Genomic DNA, 25260 nt, shown 5'->3' on the forward strand with positions numbered 1-25260 from the left:
AAGACCCTTCCTGTGATTTTTCATCTCTCGTCTCCTGTCTCTCTCTCCCTCCAGTTCCATCTTTTCCCATCAGCTTTTCTCTCATCTTGCAGCATGACATTATGAATATACGCCGATAGGTATTGTCATCATCTGCTCAATTTTTTGTTTAAAGATTTTCCCTTTTTCATTCAGTCTCTCTTCCTCTCAGGGTGGTCTTGTCATCTCACATCACTGTCAGCTGATCCTGACGTGGTTGCTGCAACTCGCAGTTGCCTTGGCAACGTCCTGGTTGGGTCGGGCATGCAGCCAAGCAGTGGGGATGGATGTGACCTTCATGCCCTAATAAGATCACATTGTCCAGGTCAAGGTTCAGTCAGGGTGGATTATGAAGTCTTTTCATTGGCCCATGGTATCTTTAGTACTTTTGTATGTTCTTTCTTAACCAGAGTAGAAATTGAGAAATCTGACCAGTACTGGTGCCTATGGAAAAGAAATGAAAAATTCTAATGTTTATGTTGTATATATGTATCAAAGGTGGACAGAGAATATTTCTGACAGAAGGGAAGTGTGGATAAATTTATTAACAACAAACCAGGTTTTGGATTTTTTGCTCAGGACATGGTCTTTGACTGTGCGCTTCTCTAGTTCCAAGATATTAACACGTTTTTTTTTTTAAATAATACATTTTACAATTTTATTATTTGACAAAAAATGGTTACATCCACACATACAATGGTAATTTTTAAAACTGGGATTTTCCAAGTTAGTTTTTGAAAATGATCTGAATCTATATGAAAATGCAAACAATGATCTCATTCATTTGGACATTTGGGACTTAGAGAAGGCATTCGACCGTGTCCCTCGGGGTGTCCTGTGGGAGGTGTTGCGGGAATATGGGGTGTCTGGCCCATTGCTACGGGCCATTCGATCCCTATACAACCGTTGCAAGAGCTTGGTTCGCATTGCCGGCAATAAGTCGGACTCGTTCCCGGTGGGTGATGGGCTCCGCCAGGGCTGCCCTTTGTCTCCGGTTCTGTTCATAATTTTTATGGACAGAATTTCTAGGCGCAGCCAAGTGGCAGAGGGCTTTTGCTTTGGTGGCCTCAGAATCTCATCTCTGATTTTTGCAGATGATGTGGTTCTGTTGGCTTCATCGGGTGAGGGCCTCCAGCTCGCACTGGAACGGTTCGCAGCCGAGTGTGAAGCAGCGGGAATGAGGATCAGCACCTCCAAATCTGAGGACATGGTTCTCAGCCGGAAAAAAGGGTGGAGTGCCCACTCCGGGTCGGGGATGAGTTCCTGCCCCAAGTGGAGGAGTTCAAGTATCTCGGGGTCTTGTTCGCGAGTGATGGGAGAAGGGAGCCGGAGATCGACAGATGGATTGGGGCTGCAGCTGCAGTAATGCGGACGCTGCACCGGTCCGTCGTGGTGAAGAGGGAGCTGAGTGTAAAAGCGAAGCTCTCAATTTACCGGTCGATCTACGTCCCTACCCTCACCTATGGCCACGAGCTGTGGGTAGTGACCGAAAGAACGAGATCGCGGATACAAGCGGCAGAAATGAGCTTCCTCCGAAGGGTGGCTGGCCTCTCCCTTAGAGATAGGGTGAGAAGTTCGGCCATCCGGGAGGGGCTCAGAGTAGAGCAGCTGCTGCTCCACATCGAAAGGAGCCAGCTGAGGTGGTTCGGGCATCTGACAAGGATGCCCCCTGGGCGCCTCCTGGGTGAGGTGTTCCAGGCATGTCCCACCGGGAGGAGGCCCCGGGGCAGACCCAGGACACGCTGGAGAGATTATATCTCTCGGCTGGCCTGGGAACGCCTTGGTATTCCCCCGGATAAGCTGGAGGAGGTGGCTGGGGAGAGGGAGGTCTGGGCCTCTTTGCTTAGGCTGCTGCCCCCGCGACCCGGCCCCGGACAAAGCGGAGGAAAATGGATGGATGGATGATCTCGTTCACAAGAGCATGCCAAAGCAACAGATAGAGATGACGCCTTAAACCACCCTGAGTACTGAAACAGGCTAGAAATGCTCTGTATATGAATCAGTTCATGTACCATAACTGCCCATACCTTTGATGTTGTGAGACTAAATGCAGTTAAATCTTCACCCTGGCAGAAGTTAAATTTTAAAACTCAGTTTTCAGTGATCCAAAATGCTGTTTGTGTGTGGACGGAAGGCAAAAACTCATAGAAAAGCCAAAAATCCCCCAGAATAAAATATGTCTGGATGTAGCCTGATCTTTGATTATTTCATTATAGCAAAGTGCAGCTGAAATCAAATTGAGTCATTCTTTTTATAAATGTTTCTTTAACTTGGTCTTCTCAGATAATTTGATAATCTGTTTTAGACAAGATAGTGATATTTAAAAAAAACATAATAATACTAAGAATAGTAAAGCTATTTGCATGTATATACATCTTAACTCAAAGTGATACAAGTAAACACAGCTGATGATAGCTGCAAACAAATAGAAATGCAGAAAGGAAGGCAGAGGGTCTGACAGAGGAGCAGATGGAGGGAAAAGGCAGGAAGGCAGAGAGACAGGCACTGACATGAAAAAGGCGGGCACAGACGCTGAGGCAGGTACTCGTAGTAAAAGGTCAATGCTCCTGTGATAAGGCGTGCTTGGACAGCATGCTCACAGCGAGCTGCCGAGTGCTTGTCAACATGATACCAGTGCACTTCACTGGACACAATACACTCAGCAGAGCACACAAGGACAGAGACATCTTACAGTAAAGAGGCCTTTATAAAGTGAGAAGTGACTGATGAGAATGAAAACATGAATAAAGACCTGAAAAAATGCAGTGAAAAAAAAAGTTTAATACAGGGTTGGTGAGGTTGTTTATGATCACTTACCACAGTAATTTGACTCTCTATTTTTCTGGCATGTCTTGGCTAAATAAACAAAGTTAAATTTAAGTTAAAATAAACAAGTTGAATTTGGAGAGAGTTACAATGCAAAACTGCACATGCCAGCTTTTCCTAATGTGAAAATAAGTTCACACAAACTGACCAACAGTATTATGACATCAGCAGCTAAAAATCAAAGAGTGCCTCCCACTGGATCCCCTCAGAATCAGTAGATTGTGTCACACTGGGGCCCGGAGACCAGAGTGTGGACGCAGACTCATGAGCAGATTCAGTCACAGGTGGCCGGGTACAGTTCTCAATGATACAAGGAAACAATGATACAAGGAAAGGTGCCTCGACATGGAGGGCTCAACTAAGGCTCAAGGGGAATCTACTTAAGAATGGAGGTCTCGAACGGGCGGCACTGTGAACAGAGGGAGAGGAGATATTATTAAAGGCATGGCAGGGAGAAGGCTAACGAGGTAGTGGCAATTCTCAAACTGATCTCTTACTTGGCAGGCGGAGTGGAGGGGAGCTTCGGGGGAAAAATACTGTTGGCCGGGTGAGTGTCCAGTGATCCAGAGCAGTGAAGGCAGGCAGGTGACGTGAGATCCAGAGAACCGGAAGCAGAGGTGGCCAGCGTCCAGTTAGAGGTGCAAGCTGTTGGTGGTGGGCATGATGGAATCCAGGAACTACTGAGGGCACAAGGAAGAAGAGGTAAGTAATTGTAGGGATGAAAAGTAAGGCACAAAGAGAGACCTGTTACTAACAGAGATTAGGTATTGGATGAGGACGCTGGTCCTAAATACTGTCTGTTGACAGCTCTTGATCACTGCCAGGTGAGCAAGCAGATGCAATGACAATGCTCCGCCCAAAGGCGTGAACTACAGCCAACTCACCTGGACCATGACAGATTGTTTATGCTTTATGATATCCAATTAAGTAATACAACATACTATCTTCAGATAGCCACATGACAGTTTCAGGACTTCAGTCAAATCTATTCTTTCCCTACTCCAGGCCAGCCTCCACAGCCTGCACCAGTGCAAAACCGTTTGTTTGTTTGTTGACTTATAAAAACAATGGTCAGGATTTAATAAAGAGGCACACTTTCAGCTCTGTGAAAAGGCTAAAAAGTGTGGGCAGATGTTTTATTTTTTTGGAGCTGGCCTTGTTACATTTGTATTTGCAGGAATTTCCCTGAAAAAAAAAAAAGGGAGGATGGTATTTAAATGAATCACAGAAATGTAATTTACCAAGGTTTGCCATACAGAATGAATGAATTGAAAAGATATAAAGATGGATCATAAATACGAAAAATGAAGCATGCCTATTTGCTATTGAAATCATAAATTGAGAAATAGATGTTTAGAGAAAACACTGGCAAAAGAATAAGGTCAATGAAGAATAAGAAGAGTATATCAAAGTATATATCAAAGAATATAATTTGATTAAAGTACAAAAAAATGAGCGAAGAATCATCATCCTTATTTGGAAAGACCTACAAACATTTACTAAAAACATATAAGTTGACTCGGGACACTGTAATGTTTGTTTATCTACTCGGCCAAGATTTACCGACTGCATGAAATTCACTTTTAGCAAATAGTTTACTCTCCAGAAAGTAGGTGTTTTTCCTTTAATCAGTGTGTTTACAGGAGCTGTTCGGATCAGAGTTGCCACTTCTGACATTTTCATGAATGTGGTGTAATAAATTAGTGACCCTTGTTCTCTGACCAGTCATTTGTCTGACTGACATTGTGGAATGAACTCTGGTGTCTTTTGCATAAACAACTTGATCATTTCTGCCAGCCACTGGCTGCATGTGTGTATGTACTGTATTCGTGTTTGTGTGCACATCTGTGTATCGTTTCAGTTTTTTATGTTTCTACACATAAAAAAGATGACTCACCACATTTTGCCTTTGTGGAGTTGTGTACTTGTGTGACTCAGTCACTGCAGTGTGTTGTTTGTTTTCATTATGGGTGTGTGTCCCCTATGGCTTTTAACTATAGGAGCACAGAGATGAATGGAGCTCTGTGAAGCAACATGGATTTCACATCCTATTGCCTCCTTCCTTTGTCTTTCTGCTGCACAGGAAGAGGGAAAAGGTGCACAGTATGGAGACAAAGACGGGCAGAGTGAAGGGACAGATGAAAAAGAAGGAGGAATAAAACAAGGACAAAAGCAGGAAGAAAACACAGCGAGAGGAACAAAAATAAAAAAAAAGATTTAAAAAAAGAAAGCCCATACAAGGGGTTTGGATCTGGTTGATATCGACTGACCTGTCCATTTCAATTTTCGCCTGGCAGATGTGAATGCTCACCTTTATATTGGAGCTTCATGCTGTCTTTTTACTTCATGCTACGTGAAAAACATTCTTGTTGCTGTTTTTCCACAATAAACTCTTTATTTGTAGCATCATTAAGTGCAATGTATTTTTCCCTCCCATAGGTTGCACTTTAGTATCCAATATCTTTAGATTGGTTTTTGTCCCTGTCTCCTTTGAATGGATTCGTTTAAAAACTCTACAAGCTCCGAAAGGGCTCATTTCATTAGTGTTTTAGACATGTCTGTCAATTGTAGCCTGTCCAATTTTAATTTACATGTGGAGAAAAAAAACAATATTTAAATTGTTCACATTAAACATTTATTGTCAGTGCAATTGATTCTTCAGGTGACTTCAGCTGGACAGATTGCATGTCTTATTGACATATTGGCAAACTAATGTAATAAATAAAATGTGGAGGACAACAGCAATGAAATCTATGCTAACAGGATAGCCACAATAAGGAAGCTTGTGAAAGCACTGTCTAGAGATCTCTACAGAAAAAATGTAAAAAACAGCATTAAATTTTGATAATTATTTTCAGTCCCTATAGATAACTCAGTTAACTGTTAACAGTTGTAATTTCAAAATAAAAAATAGCACATCACACATACACAGGTGTGCATGTGTTTTTTGGAACTGGGATTTTCCAGTCGTATACACATGAAAATGCAAGAAGGGAAATAGAATTTAATTAAGCACTGTCAAGACCAACTTGCAGAGATATTACTCCAATCTTATATTAACATTAGCCTATTAGAAGCATAGAAACAATAACCCATTCTGAAATTTAAAAAAAGTATGTATATGCCCAGAAAGTACATAGTTGCATACTTTTGCCAGTGCATGATACATTCTTGTAGTTTCTCCATACATTTAGTTTGTGCAAAGTTCCCTTTTAAATTTGTCCAAAGCACATAGAACATGCTGTGCTGTGTGTGGACCTTCATGTATTTCGGAATAGTTTTTTTTTGTTGTTGTTATTATTTTCTTTTTTGTTTTTTAGCTGTACGAAGTCCTTCTGGAAAAACTACAAACCTGTCATACAAACAAATATTACAGAATATGATTCTAATGTTTTTAAAGTTAGCTTAGCTTTTACAATCTGCAGCAGTCATACTGATCCACATAATAGTGACAGGAAACATTTTTCTGCAAAATAATAACAGTCGCCCAAAGGAGGCTATTAATACACAGTACTGAGGTGTTTAGTGTGGTTTTGCTTCTTTTACAGCTCTTAAACAGTTCCTTTCTTTTGAGTCCTTGTCATGAAACGGTAAATATATTGTTTTTATTATCACTATAGTCATTTTCAACAATTCTCGAGCCAGGAAGCATTGCAGAATGGTGAAGATATCCAGACAGAGTTCATCAACATCCAGGAAACTGTCAAAATACAGAATACCCATCTGTTCTATGATCTGTCTGGCTTACTTTATGAAAACGCCACTGCTACACGTTTAGGTTTGGGCACCTGTATCAAAAAACCCCAAAACAAAACCCAACCTGTTTGATTAGGTTTCGGTAATAAAACTATGTGGTTCAGTTGAGGTTATAAAAAATTATATGTTTAGGGTCCGGCATATATGGTACAGTCACACTCGGGCAAAACAGTGGTTAGAGACTGAGACTGCACTATGACCACATTTTTGTGACTATTGCAGTGCAGCTCATTGGCATTGTCTTTGAAATAAGACATAGTAAGTTGTTGTGTTCAAAACAACTTTGGTGTCTCGAGATGCAGTAAAACGGCTATAAGATGGAATCAGTTTCCTCTCAGTGTGGCCTGTTTGTGATCGAATGGAGTCAAGTTGCTCATCAATTCAATCCTGCAATCCATTTGTGATAATAAGCTAATAACTGATAAATCAGTGAAGACTGCAAGCTGTTGCCTTCTGATGCAAATCTGGGAATCTGTCTGTGTTTATAAATCAGCAATTATTAGCATTAGCAATTATAGCCAAACCTTGGGTGAGAGTGATTGCTGTGAGTCCTGAATCGCGATTTTTTTTTGGAGACAGGTTGCCTCCCAATAGTTGACCTATGCAATTGTCGTGTGATTGAAAGTGATCCCCAGAGGTTTAAAGTGTTGCATAGTCAACTTCTTCATGACAAGTTAGTCACAGTAACTAATGAAAACTGCATGGCTAGGTTTAGATAATATAGCCTACTTGGTTACACAATATCAAAAAAACTCTTACTCTTACTCAGTTGTGCTGAGTGTAAATAAAAAGCAGGGCAGTCATTTGCGTTTTTGTGACTATTTTATGTGCAACAGTTTACAACTTCTTTAACATCAAATTAATTTCCAAGAAATACCATAAAACAGCAGTTTTCATAGTTGCATCTTATTTTTTTTGACCACAGTGCACATTAAACATTATATTTATAATTTTTTTTCTAAATTATGTTTTTGATCAATAGATTGAAAGCAACATCCATATTAAGCTTAATTAAATCTTATTAGTGTGTCCAGCTGGTTAGATAGAAATGCCTAAGGGTTTCTCCGGATATGAAAACACTAAGGGAAAATAAAAGTACAACCACTGACCCATTTTGAAGTTGTGTTTTTGTGGATTACTTTAGGAGGGTTGAGATCCTAAATAATATCATACCTCAGCTTCATCTTTCAGTATGGAAATTAAAGAAAGATGTATTTTTTTTACCATTGTAAAAGTGACTGCTGGCTTCTTTTATGCATTTGTGATATTTTCTCAAAAAAAAAGGTTAATGGTTACTGAAACATAAGGAGAACGAGTGAGAGACGATGTGCACTTGTACTGCCCTACATCTCCTCGACAATCCCCAAGCCACACCCATATTCCCTCATCCACATTTTGATTGGTTGGGCTGCAGGCAACAGTCTGCACTCTGTCCCTCTCCCACCGCCTTTTTCCTGCCTTCTTGCTCTCTGTCTCTCCCCCCCGTTTCTGCTTTCCCCTCTCATCCATCCTCCCTCCCCCTCCAATTCCCCCCGCTCCATCTCCCTCTCCATGCAGCTTGCCAGTGAATGAGTCCAGTCAGACACAAGCTGTTTAACAGTGCAGTCTCTCTCTCTCTTTCGCTCACACATCTCTTTTACTCTCTCTCTCTGTCCTCTCCCGTCTCTGGAGCAGACAGTCAGTGGAGCATCGGCACGGCATCAGAGCGGCACAGGACTGACGGAGGAGGACGAAGTCGACAACTGCTGACAGAAAACAATTAAGAACATTTACGGCAGAACATCAATTGTAATACAGTTGAAAGCAGAGCAGAAGCAACAGATTGCCCTCACTTGCAATTGCTGCTACAACTGATGTTCTGGGCTTGGAAATGAAGCAGACTGGGAACAGCTCCTGGCATCTCGTGGTCAGTTTCTCTGTCTGAAAGAAATGCTTTTGCTCTGTACAAAGAGGAAGGAATTAACAGTGCTGAGCGACAGGAACCAAAAGCTTTGATTCAGTCGTAAAGCAACACGTTGCTGGGCGTCAGCACCACCTCCACCATCAGTGTCTCCTCACATCCACATCTTCCTTTCTACACTGGGATCTAAGGAAGAAATTCGAGCTTTGAATGCACAAACAGGAGGATGTTAGACTGGCATGCAGAGTGCAGAGTTTAGGGAGTTTTGCTGTGAATCAAAGAGCAAGATCTCGTTTTAACGGTGCAGGTGAGATCGGGTGCCGTCAGTAGTTCCACCTGACTCTCATTTTGACTTCTGATGACATGAGAGACATGAAAAGGACAATGCACATGAGGATCAACAAACCAGAAGCCAATAACTAGAGGAGAGATGACAGGAAAAGAGAGACCTAACCCTGGAGCACACGGTCACAGATAGATCCATAATTATTCTTTGAAACTATTTACCTGATCAAAAGTGAGCAACCTTGACGTATATCTTTCCACATTTCAGATTTCTATCATGTTTTTGCACCAGAGGACATTAATTTCACATACAGAGAAAGACGAACAGCAAAAACTTTATTTCATGTCAACTTGTGCCACCAGTCAGTGCAAGTAACTTTCTGCACCGATTCAAGTCGGTGTGAGTGCCTTGGGGCTCTCATTTGACTGTTCTTTTTGGAGTGAAGTGGATCTGCCGTGGGGGGCAGCTGACAACCATCCAAGACGCCGCGAGCCGTACTCCGCGTGAAAAATGCCCAGCCGCGCTTGGCCAAGCCGGCCGACCCGGGCCCGACGACGGGCCTCTACATGGAGAGGTCGCAGAGCCGCATCAGCCTGTCAGCGTCCTTTGAGGCCCTCGCTATCTACTTCCCCTGCATGAACTCCTTTGATGAGGATGATGGAGGTAAGTGGTAATGAAACACACACACATATGCGCAAACCTGCAAAGGACATCAACATGACTGATGGATTAATTCATAAAACACAGGCCTCCAAGATACATTATTTGTGTCTGTTAGGCAGTGAGTTATGTAAAACCTGCCAGAACTTGAAGGACAATCTCCTTTCAGCATGGGTTCATTGATCTAAAACCTAATAGGTAGTTTTTTCCTTTTTTTTTTTCAATTTTTAATATTCAATATTTTATCAGTCATTTTTTTTATAGTGGATGGAGGTCATTTAAAAATACCACATAAGAGAGCAGTGCCTAGCACTACAACCACAAAGACAGTAATATATTACTTTAATAGGAACTATTATCTATCAATATTTTACTGAAACAAAGTGAACAACAACTAAAAATAAAAGCAATCATGCTCTGAGACTGTCTGTCTATATCTGCCCCACTAGAGGCGCTAAAGTTATAAATATGGATATGTCATGTCTGCAGAGACTCTTGTGGCTTTGGTTGTCATTGTCAGTTTAAGCATTCTGTCAGGTATGAGAGTAAGCTGGTATTACTGTGTTGGACTTTTAGCAGAACTGTGGGTAGATAATGTGCATTTTCTACTATTCTAACACTTTGAAGAGCAGATATGTTAAGTGCATAAAAAGAAGTGAAAATCTTTACCAGTGATATCGACATTACATCTCTGTCTGTGTGTCTATGACTGAGCGTGGCGCTGTGGTATATCATGTGTTGCATATGTTTGTCTCTGCGCTGTATACCACATATACTGTACGTTCATGCCTCTGTGGTTTCATTGTCAGGTTCTCATTGTTCAGATTGTCATTGCAGCTATGCAGAGGGAGAAAGACAGCAAAGCCTATGCACACTTATATCCACTTTCATTGATGAGATTGCTGGTAGGATAAAGTAATTCCTCAAACTGGATGCATTAGATGATGTAATGTATTTTGCTCCTGAACTGGTATTATTGCAAACTACGTAACCTCTGATTCACTGTCGTATTAATCCTGCCTAGAAAACTGCATTACTAGTATCTTTTCTAGAGCCCAATTCATACTGGATTATTTGGCAGAGTATGCATTTTTTTCTGTTTCCTGTTGTTTGTTTGTTAAGTAACATTGGAGGACAATGAGCTGTGGTGGATAAACTGTGTTATGACTGTCTTTCCAAAGGAAACCACGCATCGTATCAAGGTTAACAACATATGTGGAAACGAATTGACATAAAGGGCAAAAGTGCTTTTAATCCATCTAAAGAGATATATATATATATATAAAAATCCTGGTAAATTGGCTTCACCAGGGTTTTTATTTTTGGTATAAAGAATGTAAATGGGGAACACAATGTTCATGTATAAAAAAATTTATAAGAAACTTTTCATTGTAATTGAAAAAAAACAAATTCCACACAGTTAACATGAAAACAACAGTGAAAAACACACAAACACCTTCCTTACAATCCACTTGTTGTGGCTGTTTGATTGACTTGATTACCTTTATGAAATTACCTTTGTTTGGTTATAATGCATGTTTTTACCACACTATTAAGAAAAGTCATGTTAAAATGTATCCCATATGTTCATACAGTATATATTGCCAAATGATTTTGAAAATCTACACAAGTTTGGTGCATATCATTCTTAAAACACAGAAGATCAAAATTAAAACAAGTCTTAAATTATTTATGTGTTACTCTGTTTTGAAGACTTGGTCTATTTGTTAAAATGTAACTCTAAAACCAATAACTTTTAGAGTTACATTTTATGACAAACTCTTATTAATGTTGTCCACACACATGCAGAAGTGCTTTTTATTGTTTTTGCGGAAACCTACACATTGCAGAGATAGCCATAGATCTAAAAGCTGTGAGATCAAATAACAGGCTGGCCCATATACAGAGATGTGTATAAAATGTTCATCCTTAAGGACATTTTAACTGTGAATTTAAAAGTGTAAATGCTGCTCTTGTGTCACAGACATTTCTAAATCATACAGGAGAGATAAAAGGCCCAAACGGCAGCAGTCTGCATTTTTCTTATTTTAAAGACAGTTAGAAGTATTGGAATAGTTGGAACATGAGCCATTATTGGCTGAGACCACCTGTTATAATTATTTACATAGTAAATCATAGCAGTTTTCAAACCAACACATGCAGCAGCTGTGTCTAACCAAACCAGCGCTTAGAGGACTGTTTTTAGAAATATTGTGTACACCTGCGCCTGCTCAAGAGCACACAGACACACACACATTAGTGTGGTTATCTCTGTTGACTTCACCTGGACCCACAACACCAACACCCTGGAGAAGGACCAGCAGTGGCTGTACTTCCTCCGTGTGCTGAGGAAGAATAACCTGGACCGGAAGCTGCTGCTGGCCTTCTTCCCTCCTCAGTGGAGAGCGTGCTCTCCTGCTGCCTGGGTGTTTGGTATGCAGGGGCCACAACTGAGAACAGGAAGGCTACGCAGAGGGTAACTAACACCACCCAAAAAAAATAATTGGCTGCCCTCTGCTACCTCATGAGGCCATAGCCAAATCCTCGTGTGTCAGGAAAACCAGTGCCAAAATCACAGGTGAACCCTTACACCCCGCCCACCACCCGTTTGACCAGCTGCCCTCTGGTCAATCAGGTCCCACACCTCCAGGATCACAAACAGGTTCTTCCCCTGGGGCATTCAGATTGTTAACAAACACTATCCCCCCACATCCCACCCACCTCACCAATCTGAGCCATGGTATGAGTAACCCCATGACTCAGGCCTCTGACATAGGGACTCTATTCAGACTTTTCTTTGCACTACTTTTAAGAACTTTGCAACTATTTTTTGTTCTCTAATGTCTGTCTTTCTCCTATTTTTTTGTATATATTCCTCTTGATTGTTTATCTTTCTCCTGTTTGTTATTTATTCCTGCTGTCTACTTTTTATATTTTATTCAGGCACAGTTGGTGTGGAGCACCCACAATCTCATTGTACATGTAGAATGGTATTCAGGATGAATCAAAACTAATACTCAAGCAGTCATTTCATGGTGTAAGCACTGCACGGGAAAGCTCAGTCTCTTACCAGCACAAGCACGCTCTTCTATGAGCACTCATGCATTGACAAATAGACGTATTCCCATGTCTAGACAAACAAATTTATATGTACAGGCATTTGTGATCGTAGGTATGCTGTATGAGCAAATACGCAGGTAAGCCTCAAGATACAAGCGCGCACACATAGGAACATGAAAGCAGTGTGTGAGGTAATCAGAGCGAAGCGACAGGCCGTGGTTTGTGGCTCTCCATCTAATTAAATGCTAATATGGCTGCTGATTGTGGCTGACTGCAGCTAAATAGAGGCCTGATTGCAGGTTAATTCTCTCTCTCCCGTTTTCTGTCTCATTGTCTCTCTCACATGCTCTCTCAAGCCTTCACTCCCTCCCTGAGCCATTTTCACTCTGCAGTTTTGAAATCCTGTTTGCAGGTTAGCTCTGTCTTTCCACCTTAAATTGCCTTTTAATCGCTTGACTTCTTGTTTCCCTTCCCCTTCCTTTTTCCCCTTCCCTTGCTCTCTTTGTTTCATTTGTCCTCTCTCTCTCGCTTCATTTCAGCTCAATTCAAATATGCTTCTCTGACAGCACAGGAAGGAGAGTACTGTTCTAACAACAATAAGAAAGAACAGGTGAAAAAGTAGAAGCAAGGCAAGACAGTAGCCCTATCTGCAAGGGTACATCTCACTGATGTGCTGGATTTAAATTTACTTTAAAAGAACTGCTAAAAGCAATTGTAGGATTTTAGAAGCCATCACAACTACTTGTTTTGACGGTCAGATGAGGAGAAGAAATTGCTTGGCTTGAGTGTGTTTTATAGCTAAAACACATCCATTTTATTCATGGAAGTATTTCTTAACACTTCTGCAAATTGACCTGTGTCCTGCTTGTTTGTTTGCTTAGCTTGGTCACTGACAGCACACCGCTGCCTTGTTTTGGAGTATATTTGCACTCTGTATTTGGTCAGTAATGTTTATCCTGTGTGTAATATTAAAAATGTAATTTATTATATTGGGATTAGATTGAGCTCTGAATAAGTATTACATATGACAGATATAATATTTACCTTTTACTGTCAAATAGAGGTGACACAATATGGAAACCTCAAAATTACATCACATGATTAAGGTGACAATCAGTGGGCAGCAGCATGGCTTCATGCCAGGAAGGAGCAGCGATGATGATGTTTGCTTTGAGAATGCTGATAGGGAAATATGCAGAAGGTCAGATGGAGCTACACTGTGTCTTTGTGGATCTACAAAAAGCATAAGAGAGAGGAAGAGTGGCATTTTATGAGGAAGTCAGGAATTACAGATAAGTATGTGAGGCTGTAGCAGGTCATGAGGACAGTGCGACAGTGGTGAGGTGTGTGTAGTAGGAGTGACAGATGGGTCAGAGGAGGGAGGGGTGGGATTACATTTGGGACTGGCTCTGAGCATCTTCGTGTTTGCAGTGTTGATGGACAGGTTGATAAATGAGGTCAAGCAGGAGTTTCTGTGGACTAGGATCACAGTGTGATCTGCAGTGAGAGTAGGGAGAAGGTGAAAGAGAGCCTGGAAAAGTGGAGGTATGCACTCAAGAGAAGAGGAGTAAAGGTGAATAATGCAAGACAGAATATGTGTATGAGTGAGAGGGAGACAGATGTAGCAGTGAAACTGAAAGGAAAACAGGTAGTAAGGGTGACTGCGTTTAAATACCTGGAGTTCACCACCTAAAGCAGTAGACAGTGCACAAGAGAGGTGAAAAAGAGAGTGTAGACAGGGTGACGAGGGTAGAGATGAGTATCAGGAGTGATTTGTTCCAGAAGGATCGCAGCAGGAATAACCGGGAAATTTACAAGATGGTAGTGAGACCTGCTATGACTTACAGTTTGGAGACGGTGGCACTAACAGGAAGACAGGAGGCACAGCTGGAGATTTTTCTTGTGACTGATAAGAATGGACAGGATTAGAAATGAGCATATTTTAGAGGGGCGAGTCTAGGGCACGTTGACTTGGACCTGTGCAGAGGAGAAATAGTGGATATGTTGCACAAAGGATGTTGAATATGGAGCTGCCAGGCAGGAGAATAGGACAACCACTGAGAAGGACATTTGGAGGGTTGGTGTGACAGAGGAGGATTCTGAGAGAAATGGAAGGTGTGCAAACCCCTAAAAGGAGTAGCTGAACAAATAGAAGACGGACATATACAATATACTGATAAAATGGTGGTGTAAACATGGGGAAGGTTTAAGTACTGAGCTCAGGGTATGTACAAGTAATCCCTGGATTCACACTTTTCTAAATGTTCTGTTTGAGACAGTTTTTTCTGCTCACTCAGGAGAAAAAACAGCTTTAAAAGAAAGTGGTCTTAACAGGAAATGAGCTAAAGCACCTCCAGACTGGCAAACCAACTCAGGGGCCACACTACAACCCAGTATAAGATAAATAAGGATTATTTTCAACTCCATAATAATAGGTCCCCGTTAAAATGAAACAGCCACCACATAATTGGGAAAAGCAGAACAGTTGTAGGTTGGTAAAAAAAAAGGACGACTGATCCTTAATTGTAAGCCTTTTAATTGACCAAATAAGTGGGAAATGAGCTGTGATTCATGTAAATAGAGTTTATGTACTCCCTGATAGTTAAAAAATAAACAACAATAAATGAATTCATGCTTACAGTACATGCCCCAGCTGATGACACACAGCCTTATGTAGGCCATGCATGTGTTATTAGCAATTCAGGTGTCAGGTTTCACCATTTAGGTGACAGACTGACAGCTGAGTTGATTAATGTAAAATATGAAAGCCAGTCATCAGTGCATGCATTTTTTCCCCTATCATCTGTTTGAACCAACGTCCCAGGGAACAGTGAATCTCACAGTAATGGAGTTTATTCCAGAAGTAACTTTATGCCGTAAAGCGCAAATGCCACTTTCTTATTTTCTCCTTCTGGTTCTGACTTTACACACTTTGCTGCCGAATGTCCTCTTGTTGCACTCAGCTGTGCTTTTTAAAGGAAAGTGACGAGAGTGATAACATAGTGAGAAATGCTCCAATTTAGCGATGTAATTAATGAAAGCTTCTCAGTATGCGTTGCTGCATTTTATTCTGAGCTGATTCCCCCTTCAGTGGATGCAGAAACTAATTGTTGTGCCTCTTCTATGATATGTTTTTGTCAAATCTTCCTACAAAACTGCACCTGAGTGTCTACCATAAGTGGGATAAGTATCATCACTGGAAAGTAAAAGTAAAGGCATTCATAGCAGCACTCGATATTATTCCATGAAAAATGCTTCATGCAAAAAGCTGAACAATTGAGCCTAAAGAACTTGTGAGATGGTTGAATTGAAATGGAAAGCCTCATATCTTTACTTTATTGGATGAGTGATGTGTCTCAGCTTATTTATTTATTTATTTTCCAACAAGCTTTAATTTGTGTCAGTTGCAAATATGATCTCATATAACACAACATCCTATCCATCAGCACGGGACAGGGTCCAAAACCCAGAGACGCACACTGGTAATGTGTGAAAGATACAGAGAAACACAATCAGTAAAAAAAAAATCAATGTAAGGTCCTTAAATTGTAAGTAAAAAATATTAGTCTTATTGTCAGTAAATTATTTAAATTACATTTGTGGATTTTTAGAAATCATCTGTATAAAGTAAACATCATCTAAATATCCATAGCTGTGGCTGGTGTTTCTGAGTGATCTACTTTATATAGACGACCTATGAGGTCACTAGTCTGGTGCTATTGCATGTTTTTCTTATTCTATAATACATTGTGTGATACTGTATTGTATTTTGCCATTCCCCAAGTTGAGCCATTTTATCTTATTTGAAATTGCATGTTATTGTGTTCTCTACACTGTTGTGTTGTTCAGCCCCTGATTGATCCTGCAAATTTCATTGTACTAGCCCTGCTTGTCCAATTAACAGCTGCAAGTACTTTAAGTAGTAAATAAGGCTAGGACAATACTATATGAATGCGGTCCAGTTTTATTTTCCAGAGTCCAAAACTAGATTTTTTTTGTCTATCTGATTTAAAAAAAAAATGCTGTGTACAAAAAATACAACCAGCAGAGACAAGTTCTCTTTTTCTTTGAATGTAAAATGAAAATGAAAACAATAATGTTTAAGTGTTTTAGGGAGAACACTTTTTTTCCTCTCAGACTTGTTCTCGTTCACTCTAATCCTGCCATTAATCAGATAGAGAAAAAAAAACTCTAATAGAAACAGAACAGGCGCTCCTGGTGCTGCTGTACTGGGAGATTAATTGACTTTATATTTCATTGTGTGAGTGTGTGTGCTGCAGTAATTCTTTGCTTGTGGGAACAAAATGTTCTCATAAGGAGAAGGAAATTAGGAAAATCTTCCAAAGTGGTGATTTTATCCCTTACTTAGCTAATTTAGGATGAAATCTGAAGATCAACAGCAGGATTATGTACAGGTTTACACTTGGACTGCTCCTCTGCGAGGACACGTGTTAGTGTCTATTTATTTAAACTGCAGAATCCAGATTTCCTATAGAAACATTAAAAGAACTACCTTTTAGTTAGAAATGAAAGTGTTAAATGTGTGTGTGTGTGTGAAGTACGAATGTGCATCAGGTATTATGGCTTCATAAAGCAGCTAGACGAGATGTCACTTCTAAAAGGAGGATCTGGGACATTAGCCTTCTGCAAATCAGGAGAGAGAGAGTGAGCAGAATGACATGAAGGGAAATTGAGAGGAAGGGAGTTGGGACTTATGTATGATGAGCATAAGTGGAGCGAGTAAAGAAAAGAAGCAGGATGGAAAAATGACATGAAGAAAGAGGATATCAGTCAAACATCAGCTGGCGATAGATACGGAGGAATAGGACAAAAGTGGTAAAGGTGAAAAGAAGAGCATGAGGAGGGACGAAGAAGGTAAGACTGAAAAAAAGTACAATAGCACAATAGGTCTCCTTTTCCCTTCTTGCTTTAAAAAGAAGTTAAATCTTTCATGCTCTCTTCCTTCTTGCATCTCTTGTTTTTTTCTTTTCCTCCTTCCCCTGCTCCCCTTCATTGAATAACAACTCGTTTTCCTCTTCTGTTCTGCTGTGAAGTCACACAGAGGCCAAGTGTATGAAGAGAAGGCAGTGGAGAGATTAAGGAAAAGAGCAAAATATTTCCAAGTCAAAATAAGGCAAAGTCTGTGCAGTAGTGTTCTTTATGAAAATAACTGAAAGAAAGATGCCAAAGATATGAATTAGTAGCGGAAGAACTGAGGAGAAGAACAGAAAAAGCAGAGAGGTCTCTGGTGTGCTTCTAAGCTAGAGAGACGACCCAGAAAAGTCAAGAGTAAAAAAAATGGACTGCCAGGAAAGGAGGTCTATTCTATAGGGAGGGCAAGGAGGAGGGGCTGGAGGGAGGGAGGTAAAGGCTGCAGGTGTTCATTTGTTATACTGAGCAATATGGCAGCAGGGAGTGTGTTCTTAGGTGTGTTTTAGTCTGATGCGGGAACAGAGATCGAGTTGTTGCTTTAACACAGTGTTTTTCTCCACGGGGTACAAAAGCACGTCAGCAGCGCCACATGGCAGGGGAAGGTTTGATGAATTTCTTACCCGGAGATTATAATGCAATATGACATCCTCTTTAACAAACCAGCAGCTCGTCTCTTTTCACACCAATGGGAATGAAAGAGCTGCGAGGAGACGAAGATCTAATGTTGGCAAATTCTCTGTGCCGAATGTCGCTCACTGCTTTGTAGAAGACAGTTTGAATTTCTTTGAAGCCTTATTCAGATTGAACACAAAGCAAAATGGAAATCAAGGAAATGGCAAGGTCCTTTTAGAGACGATTGTTACTGCTTGAAAGACATTAATGAAATGCCTAAGAGTAATTATTTGGGCAGTAAAGGGGACCTCGGATCACCAGTTCAGTCTGAGTGAAATTTTTTTTTAAATATTAAATAAAAAAGAGGGAAAAAAGCTTAAAAAGGATGGTAAGTTTTTTCCTACAGCTCACGCTAGTACTACTCAGCTGCACAGCATTATGGTTTCTTTATTTTCACATCATGATCAGCATCCAAAGCACAAAACAAATGCAATTCTAATTGAAAATAAAAGAAAAAGCACACACCACCATCTTTACTATAATAACGAATAGCTATGCCAACCACCACAGAACAGAGCCCCCTACTGTGCGCATGTGTTGCATTATTGGCAAAGGTTTCCTGTTTCAGCCATTTACCAGCTCTTACTCCGCATCCTTTGTGTGTCCTTCTTGCTTCCTTATGTTGTGTTACTGGCAGTATTGTCTGGTTGTGTAGATCCAAACAGAAACCAACATCCATTCAAAAACAAAAACATTTTTTGTTTGTTATTTTGTGTTTTAATGGACTCCAAAAGACCTAACAGCACTCATATTCAATCTGTGTGACATAAGCACAAGCTCAGATCAAGTCAAGCATTTGTTACGTGTGCAGATGCATAGTGTTGATACTGAATTTGCTAGCAATGGGTTCACTGAAAATGTGTCCTGCTACTACTAAGTTATCCACCTGCACAGTTCAACCTTTGTAAAAATCACACCCAAAATAAAAAATCTTTTCATTTAATTCACCCAGTGATTAAAATTATCCCAAGTGTAAATGGAAACTTAGTTGTGTAGAAATGTAAAAGATTTTGTCATATCAGTGCATCTGGCCAAGAGCAGCTCTGTATTTGCATGCATTCTGCGAATTGTAGCATAAAATGTAGTTTAAACAGCTGCCCGATTCCTCATTCAGCAGTATGTTAGGCAAATGTGATGTGAATGCAGCTGACCTTTAAAGCAGGCAGCAACTCATGAGGTTCTAATAAAACATGAGCGACTAGCTATCAGATATTGCGGCTTATATCTATTGCAAAAAGCATTCTCTTGGTGTAGCAGGCCTGCAAATGAATGGATTACTTGCTGACAGCGAGCTAGAACCATCTGGCACTCTGAAGCGTTCTTGCTTTCAGTGATACTAGATAATTGATGAAATAAATCGATTTCTATGCTGGACCCTATTGTAGAATTTGTGCTTTCCAGACACCATTTACACTGGCAACTAACTCACTGGGGGTGCTTAAAATAACTGATCTCCTTTTAAATACCCCTTCAGATTTCAGACTGACATAGTTCCAAATAGGGGCTGGACTCAGACACTAGGACGAGATGCAGGGATCCAAGCAAGGACTAAAAATAACAAGAAAGCCAAAGAATTAGGGAAAGGTAGAAAAAAAAAATACGTAAGATGAGTACAGAAATGAAATGAAGGTCTGAATGATGCCTGACTGTCTTGACAGGCTGCATTGTGACAGCCTGAGAGCAGGAAGTCAAGTTGACGTGGGTTTCAAGTGGAGACAAAGCCAGACGAGACAGCCTCTGCGATTCCTCTCCAAACATACCGTTACATAATGAATGAGAGTGAGATTTCATTCTTAATGCCACAGCCTGTTAACAGCCGTGCTTTGTGTGGTAATGACAGGAAGCCACCGAGAGGCAATTTGAATGTGTTGATCCGACGAGCTTTGACAGCCACCTCCCATTGTCTCTCATGACAGGTTAAAATCACCACTTCCTGCTCAGGCTCCTGGTAAACTGCTGTGATTACTAGAACCTTTAATGAGTTAAATAGAAATATTAAGTAAAAAAAAAACTTTTCCTACTTCATAGTTTCCCCCTTTGTCCAATTTGTTTTTGGACTCTTCTTCCTTTCGTTCTTCTCTTTTATCATCATGTTTCATTGTCTTCCCTCACCTCTTTTCAGCCATCATTGCCTCTAATTTTCTGCTGTCTCCTTCACCTCCTGCTCTCACCTGTCATAATTTTTTCCCGCTCCTTTTCCTCTTTTGGCAGTCCTTTCTTCCTGTGCAGTGACCTGACTCTTCACCTCTCTGTTTTCTGACATTATGCCCATCTTCCGTGCTGTCAAAAACTAGCTATGAGTTATAGCAACTTGGATTTTATTTTTGTTGCTTGAACATCATTTTTGCGAGATGTTGCAGACACCACAGTCAGTGCTTAGACCCATTCTGGGTCTAAATAAAACCTCTCACTCAAATAATTCAATATATTGTAGAAAAAGAAAAGGAATTAATGACAGATTTATTATTTTAAAGCATCTTAGTGAGTGGAAATCTTGATTTCCCATACCCTTGTTTCCCTTCCTTACCCCTAACTGGTTACAGCAAATGAGCCGGGTTTGTCAGAGGTTTCTTCCTGTTAAAAAGGGGTTTTTCCTTTCCACCTTTGCCAAGTGCTTGCTTACTGATGCTTGGTGTTTTCCCTTTATTATTGTAGGGTGTCTACCTCACAATGAAGCACAATGACATGACTGTTGTTATGATTTGGCGATATATATATAAATAAAACTGAATTTGAATTAGAAACTAAATTAGTCCAACATCTGTATATTTTTTTTCACTACAGCTGTATTTTGTTGTGTTTTCTGTGTTATTATCATATTTCCAAAGAGATTTTTGGAAGACAAATACATTAAATGTGTCAGCAAAATATATTTTACACTATGTCCTTTTTCTGGCAAATAAAACAGCTCTTGTGTATACACTTAAGCAGCTTTTTAAGGGAGGACAACAATTGATATCTGAAAATTCATAATTTTTGAGAAAACATGCACTTTTTCTGTCCTCATAGAAAAAGTTTCAGTCCTTGTCCTTTCTTAGCTCGGCTAAAGGAAACATAACACTGTAAAGCGAAGAACAATAAAATGGTAATGGCTACTAAAAAGAAGAGACAAAACTGCAAAAGTAAAAACAAGGGTCCTGAAATCTGAATAAATTGGCAGTAATATGATTCAATGAAACAAACTCTTTAGAAAAACAACCAGTTAAACAGCTTTGAACTACATCTGCATAGTGTTAACTCACTTCAAATTACTACCAAACAGAATCTGCACAGTAAAGACGAATACACAGTGAACTACAGGAGACTCAGAGGCAGGCTGCTCACATTATATCACAGCACTGCCCGAATGACATCAGTGCTTCCCTTAAATTAGATGTCAGCAACAAGGTGAGTTTGCTGATTGGTGAGCTGGATGGGTTGCCTTTCCAATCAGGGTCGAATGAATCCTGGAAGCAGACTAATTGGCACTTGGGTCCAATCATGGTTCAAGGACTGCACAGCAGGATCTACATATCATGAAAACACAGAAGAGGTTAAGCAGATGGGTGGGTGACAGTGGTCAAGGCCATAACATTTGGCAAATGTTCTTATTTGAGTGCTAGATGAGATTTATTGCCACTCTCGTATCTGATAAATTTAAATTAAGGCTACAGCTAGCAGCACAACCACCCCACCTCCCCTCCTCATGACCTCCCCCTTCTGATGCTTTAATTTGTGAACACTTAAGAGAAAATATATCACAGCCACCGCTTTCATTTAGTTTTACTCGAATTTCTTAAATTTGAAATGCTCGCGAAAGAGCCCTTTTCATGAAACCGCATGAAGATAAACATGTGCTCCACCTACTGATGTCTCAGAATTTTAGCAGTAACATTTACAATCCGTTTGTTTGGTATCATAATGCTAATAAACTCAAGCTACATAGCGAAAAGCTTAGAAAATTATCTGATGCTATTATTGGATCGACTAAGCTCAGATTATCCAACGCTTTTTGTCTCTGTTCTTGCAGAAGTGTTGCATCTACACTAAGTAACTGAGTGTAAAGATGTTCACTGGCTCTAACTGAATTTTCTATGGAACATGTTTCTGTAATGAATATTAGGAGTTGCTGTAAAGATGTATGTAACATGCACTGAATCTAATATGATGTCCTCTCATTGGGAGAGATTTTGTGAGTAGAAAATAGTCCATCACTGTACAAAGATATGCTCATGGATATTTTCTCAGTAGTGTTCCAAATTCTGTTTGCAGCTCTGGGGATTTGTGGTCTCTTTTCATATAATTGAAAGCATTCATTTCAAAATTAATTAATTATATTTTAACATCTATTAATCGCCATTTACAATCCCCCAAGAATCAGTTTACCACCAAGAATTTTCTCTCCAACAGCACCTTAAGGACACGAAGACTTTTGTAGTGATATTTCGCTAGTTTATCAGAACAAAAAGTATCCATAATTCTTTTTTATCCACATTTCTGTCAAAATGTTGAAAGATAATTCATTTTACTGTGATAGAGGACTAACTAAAGAAAAGAAAGTAACACAGATGTTAGGCTTTTTGTTTAATGATAACATATGCAACCTGTCTTTTTCTATACATCCTTATTTACTGGGTCCTTTTTTATTTTTAGACAAACCAGGGGTGCACACAGTAGATTATCAATAATCCATTAAAAACAAGACAATTTGTCATCTGGCGTTATGAAATTTTAAAACTGTAACAGCTGTTAGAATATCAGAGTGAGCTTGGATTAGCTGGTACAAGAAAATATACTTTGAAAATAAGTTTTGGGATTGTTACTACTTGTAAAAAAGGAAATGTGCTTTTTCAGGTCAACTCTAAGTTATGATGTGTAAAATACTTTATAATATTTTGGAGAAGGTTTCCTTAAAAATGACCTCTAGTGTCCGTATAAAATAATTCTAATATAGATCTAACTCAACTTTGGACCATTTCTTTCTAATTTCATTGTTATACTTGATTCTTCAGAGTCTATTTTCAAAAGTCCTTGCTCAGGCATTTTCTTGCTTTTAAAAAAAGTGCTTGTTGGAGCCTCTGCTTCCATTCTGGACCAGTTATTCCTCTTCACTGCCCTGCGGTTCTAATATAGACCTTGGCGGGAACAAATCACCATAGTGCCAGCTGTAATAGAGGTTAGAGGACTCTCTTGTGTGGATGTGAGAGTGAGTGCTTACACAAGGGCTTTTTGTGTGCACGTGTGAGTCCTTTATCAAAGAACTAGCCAAAATCATGTTAAATTTATTTCATTGAAAGGACCAACAAAATTGGTGCTCCTTAAAGTGATTTATTCTCCCTGCAGCAACACAAGAAAACTGTCCAGTCATCGCTTGTAAGTAGAAAAAGGGTTCTTGCACTGCCATTGATTTGATCAAGATATTATCACTGATAATGTGCTGGATAGAAATGTTATACTGGTTCAGACACTAGTCTGATAAGATAATCCTACACCATATCTGACTTTATTATGCTTCCTTTTCAGATTGTACAGGGACCTGTTTGATTACCTGAAACTAATCAGTTTTTTAAACTTAAAAAGTTGTCTTTTTAACTTTTTATCTTAATGAGGACAATATTTTTTGGTTTCTGAACATGTATTGTTCTGCATTGTACTGTACCTCAGGTCCAGTACAGTCTTTAGCACTGAACATCCACTTTTCTACCAATTAGCAAATGCTGGGATGCTAATACACTAAACTCCAATGGTACTTACTGCATGTTTTGCCTTATGGTAACTTTGCAAGTCAAAAATCTTTAAACTGCTAATCATTAGAGTAACAGTCAGAACATGTTGGGATGCTGATGTTAACACTAGTACAGTGGCTACAAGACTGCAAAGTTTTGCATGTAGTAAACTGCGAGATTTTTTTCCTTTTTGATCCGTTAAAAAAATAAAAAAAAACTATCAGGTTAGAGTCAAAACAGATGTACTAGATGAAAAAACGCTGATAGGACAAAGTATTTTCATAAAAAAAAAAAACAATAAAAAACCCAAAAAGTAAATAGTTATGAATTTGTTTGCCTGCAATTGAGTGAAATAAGTATTTGAATTCTGGCTCCAGTGGGCAAGAATCCAGTCTGTGCCCACATGGCACACAGATTGCAATTAATCAGTCATTAAATTACAGATCCTCCTGATCCTCCTGAAGTCTTGGGTGGTGGAGCAGGTCACCTACTAATCAGAAGGTTGGTGGTTCGATACCTGTCTGCTCCAGTCTACATGCCAAATATCCTTGGCAAGAAACTAACTCCAAGTTGCTCTCCAATGCATGAATGCGTGTGAACCAGTCCATTTACCATGTGTATGAAGCACACCTGTCCACAGAATCAGTTTCTTCCAGTCCAACCTCTCCATCACCATGGGCACAACCAAAGTCAAATGATGTCAGAAACAAAATTATAGACCTATACAAGGGTTAAATAGGCTACGAGGCCATCAGCTTAGGAGCTTAGTGAGAACGTGACAACTGTTGGTGCGAATATTTGGAAATGGAAGAACTATAAAATGACCATCAAATGCTCTAAGTCTGGAGCTCTATGCAAGATCTTGCCTCATGGGGTGAGGATGATCATGAGAAGGGGTTGTGGATCAGCCCAAAACTACACAGGAGGAGCCTTGTTCGTGTGTAGTGTGTCACCATTGGTAACACACTACACCGGTAATGGCGCCCAAGGCCCCCTATGCTTGCAAGCATAGGGAACATGTACAGGCAAATGATACAGAGATGGTTTGGGATAAAGTTCTGTGGTCACATGAAATCAAAATCAAACTCTTTGGCATTAACTCAACCAGCAGTGTTTGGATTAAGTGAATACTATCTACCTCCACAGTCACACGTGGAGGTGGAAATATTATACTTTGAGGCTGTTTTCCCGGTAAGGGTACAGGTTGACCTCACTGCATTAAGGGGCCAATGGATGGGACTTGTTTTCATTCATAGGGCTTGTTTTGTAAAAACAACAGAACTGTAATTAAAAAAACATATTTTATGATAAACTCTCACCCTATCATAGCTGGCATAGGCTCCGCCCCCAATGACCCGGAACTGTAAGAGCAGACAAAAACGAATGGATGAATCTTCCCATATGGAAAAGAAATAGTAAAAACTTTCATGAGTAAATCATATAAG

General features: G+C 39.9%; 1 protein-coding gene across 1 annotated transcript in view; it reads left to right on the top strand.

The window, feature by feature from the left end:
* The first annotated feature begins 9352 nt into the window (after nt 1-9352).
* Nucleotides 9353-25260, top strand: part of LOC146575171 (RIPOR family member 3-like) — a 24496-nt gene continuing 8588 nt past the window's right edge. The window contains exons 1-3 of the mRNA XM_085275698.1: nt 9353-9449; nt 11685-11879; nt 12002-12108. Coding sequence (XP_085131824.1) covers nt 9353-9449; nt 11685-11879; nt 12002-12108 — 399 coding nt within the window. The remainder of the gene's footprint in view (nt 9450-11684; nt 11880-12001; nt 12109-25260) is intronic.

This window comes from Mchenga conophoros, linkage group LG5, assembly GCF_057382185.1.
Source record: "Mchenga conophoros isolate Kocher_MC1m ecotype Shallow Benthic linkage group LG5, M_conophoros_male_GT1.1, whole genome shotgun sequence".
NCBI lineage: Eukaryota > Metazoa > Chordata > Actinopteri > Cichliformes > Cichlidae > Mchenga > Mchenga conophoros.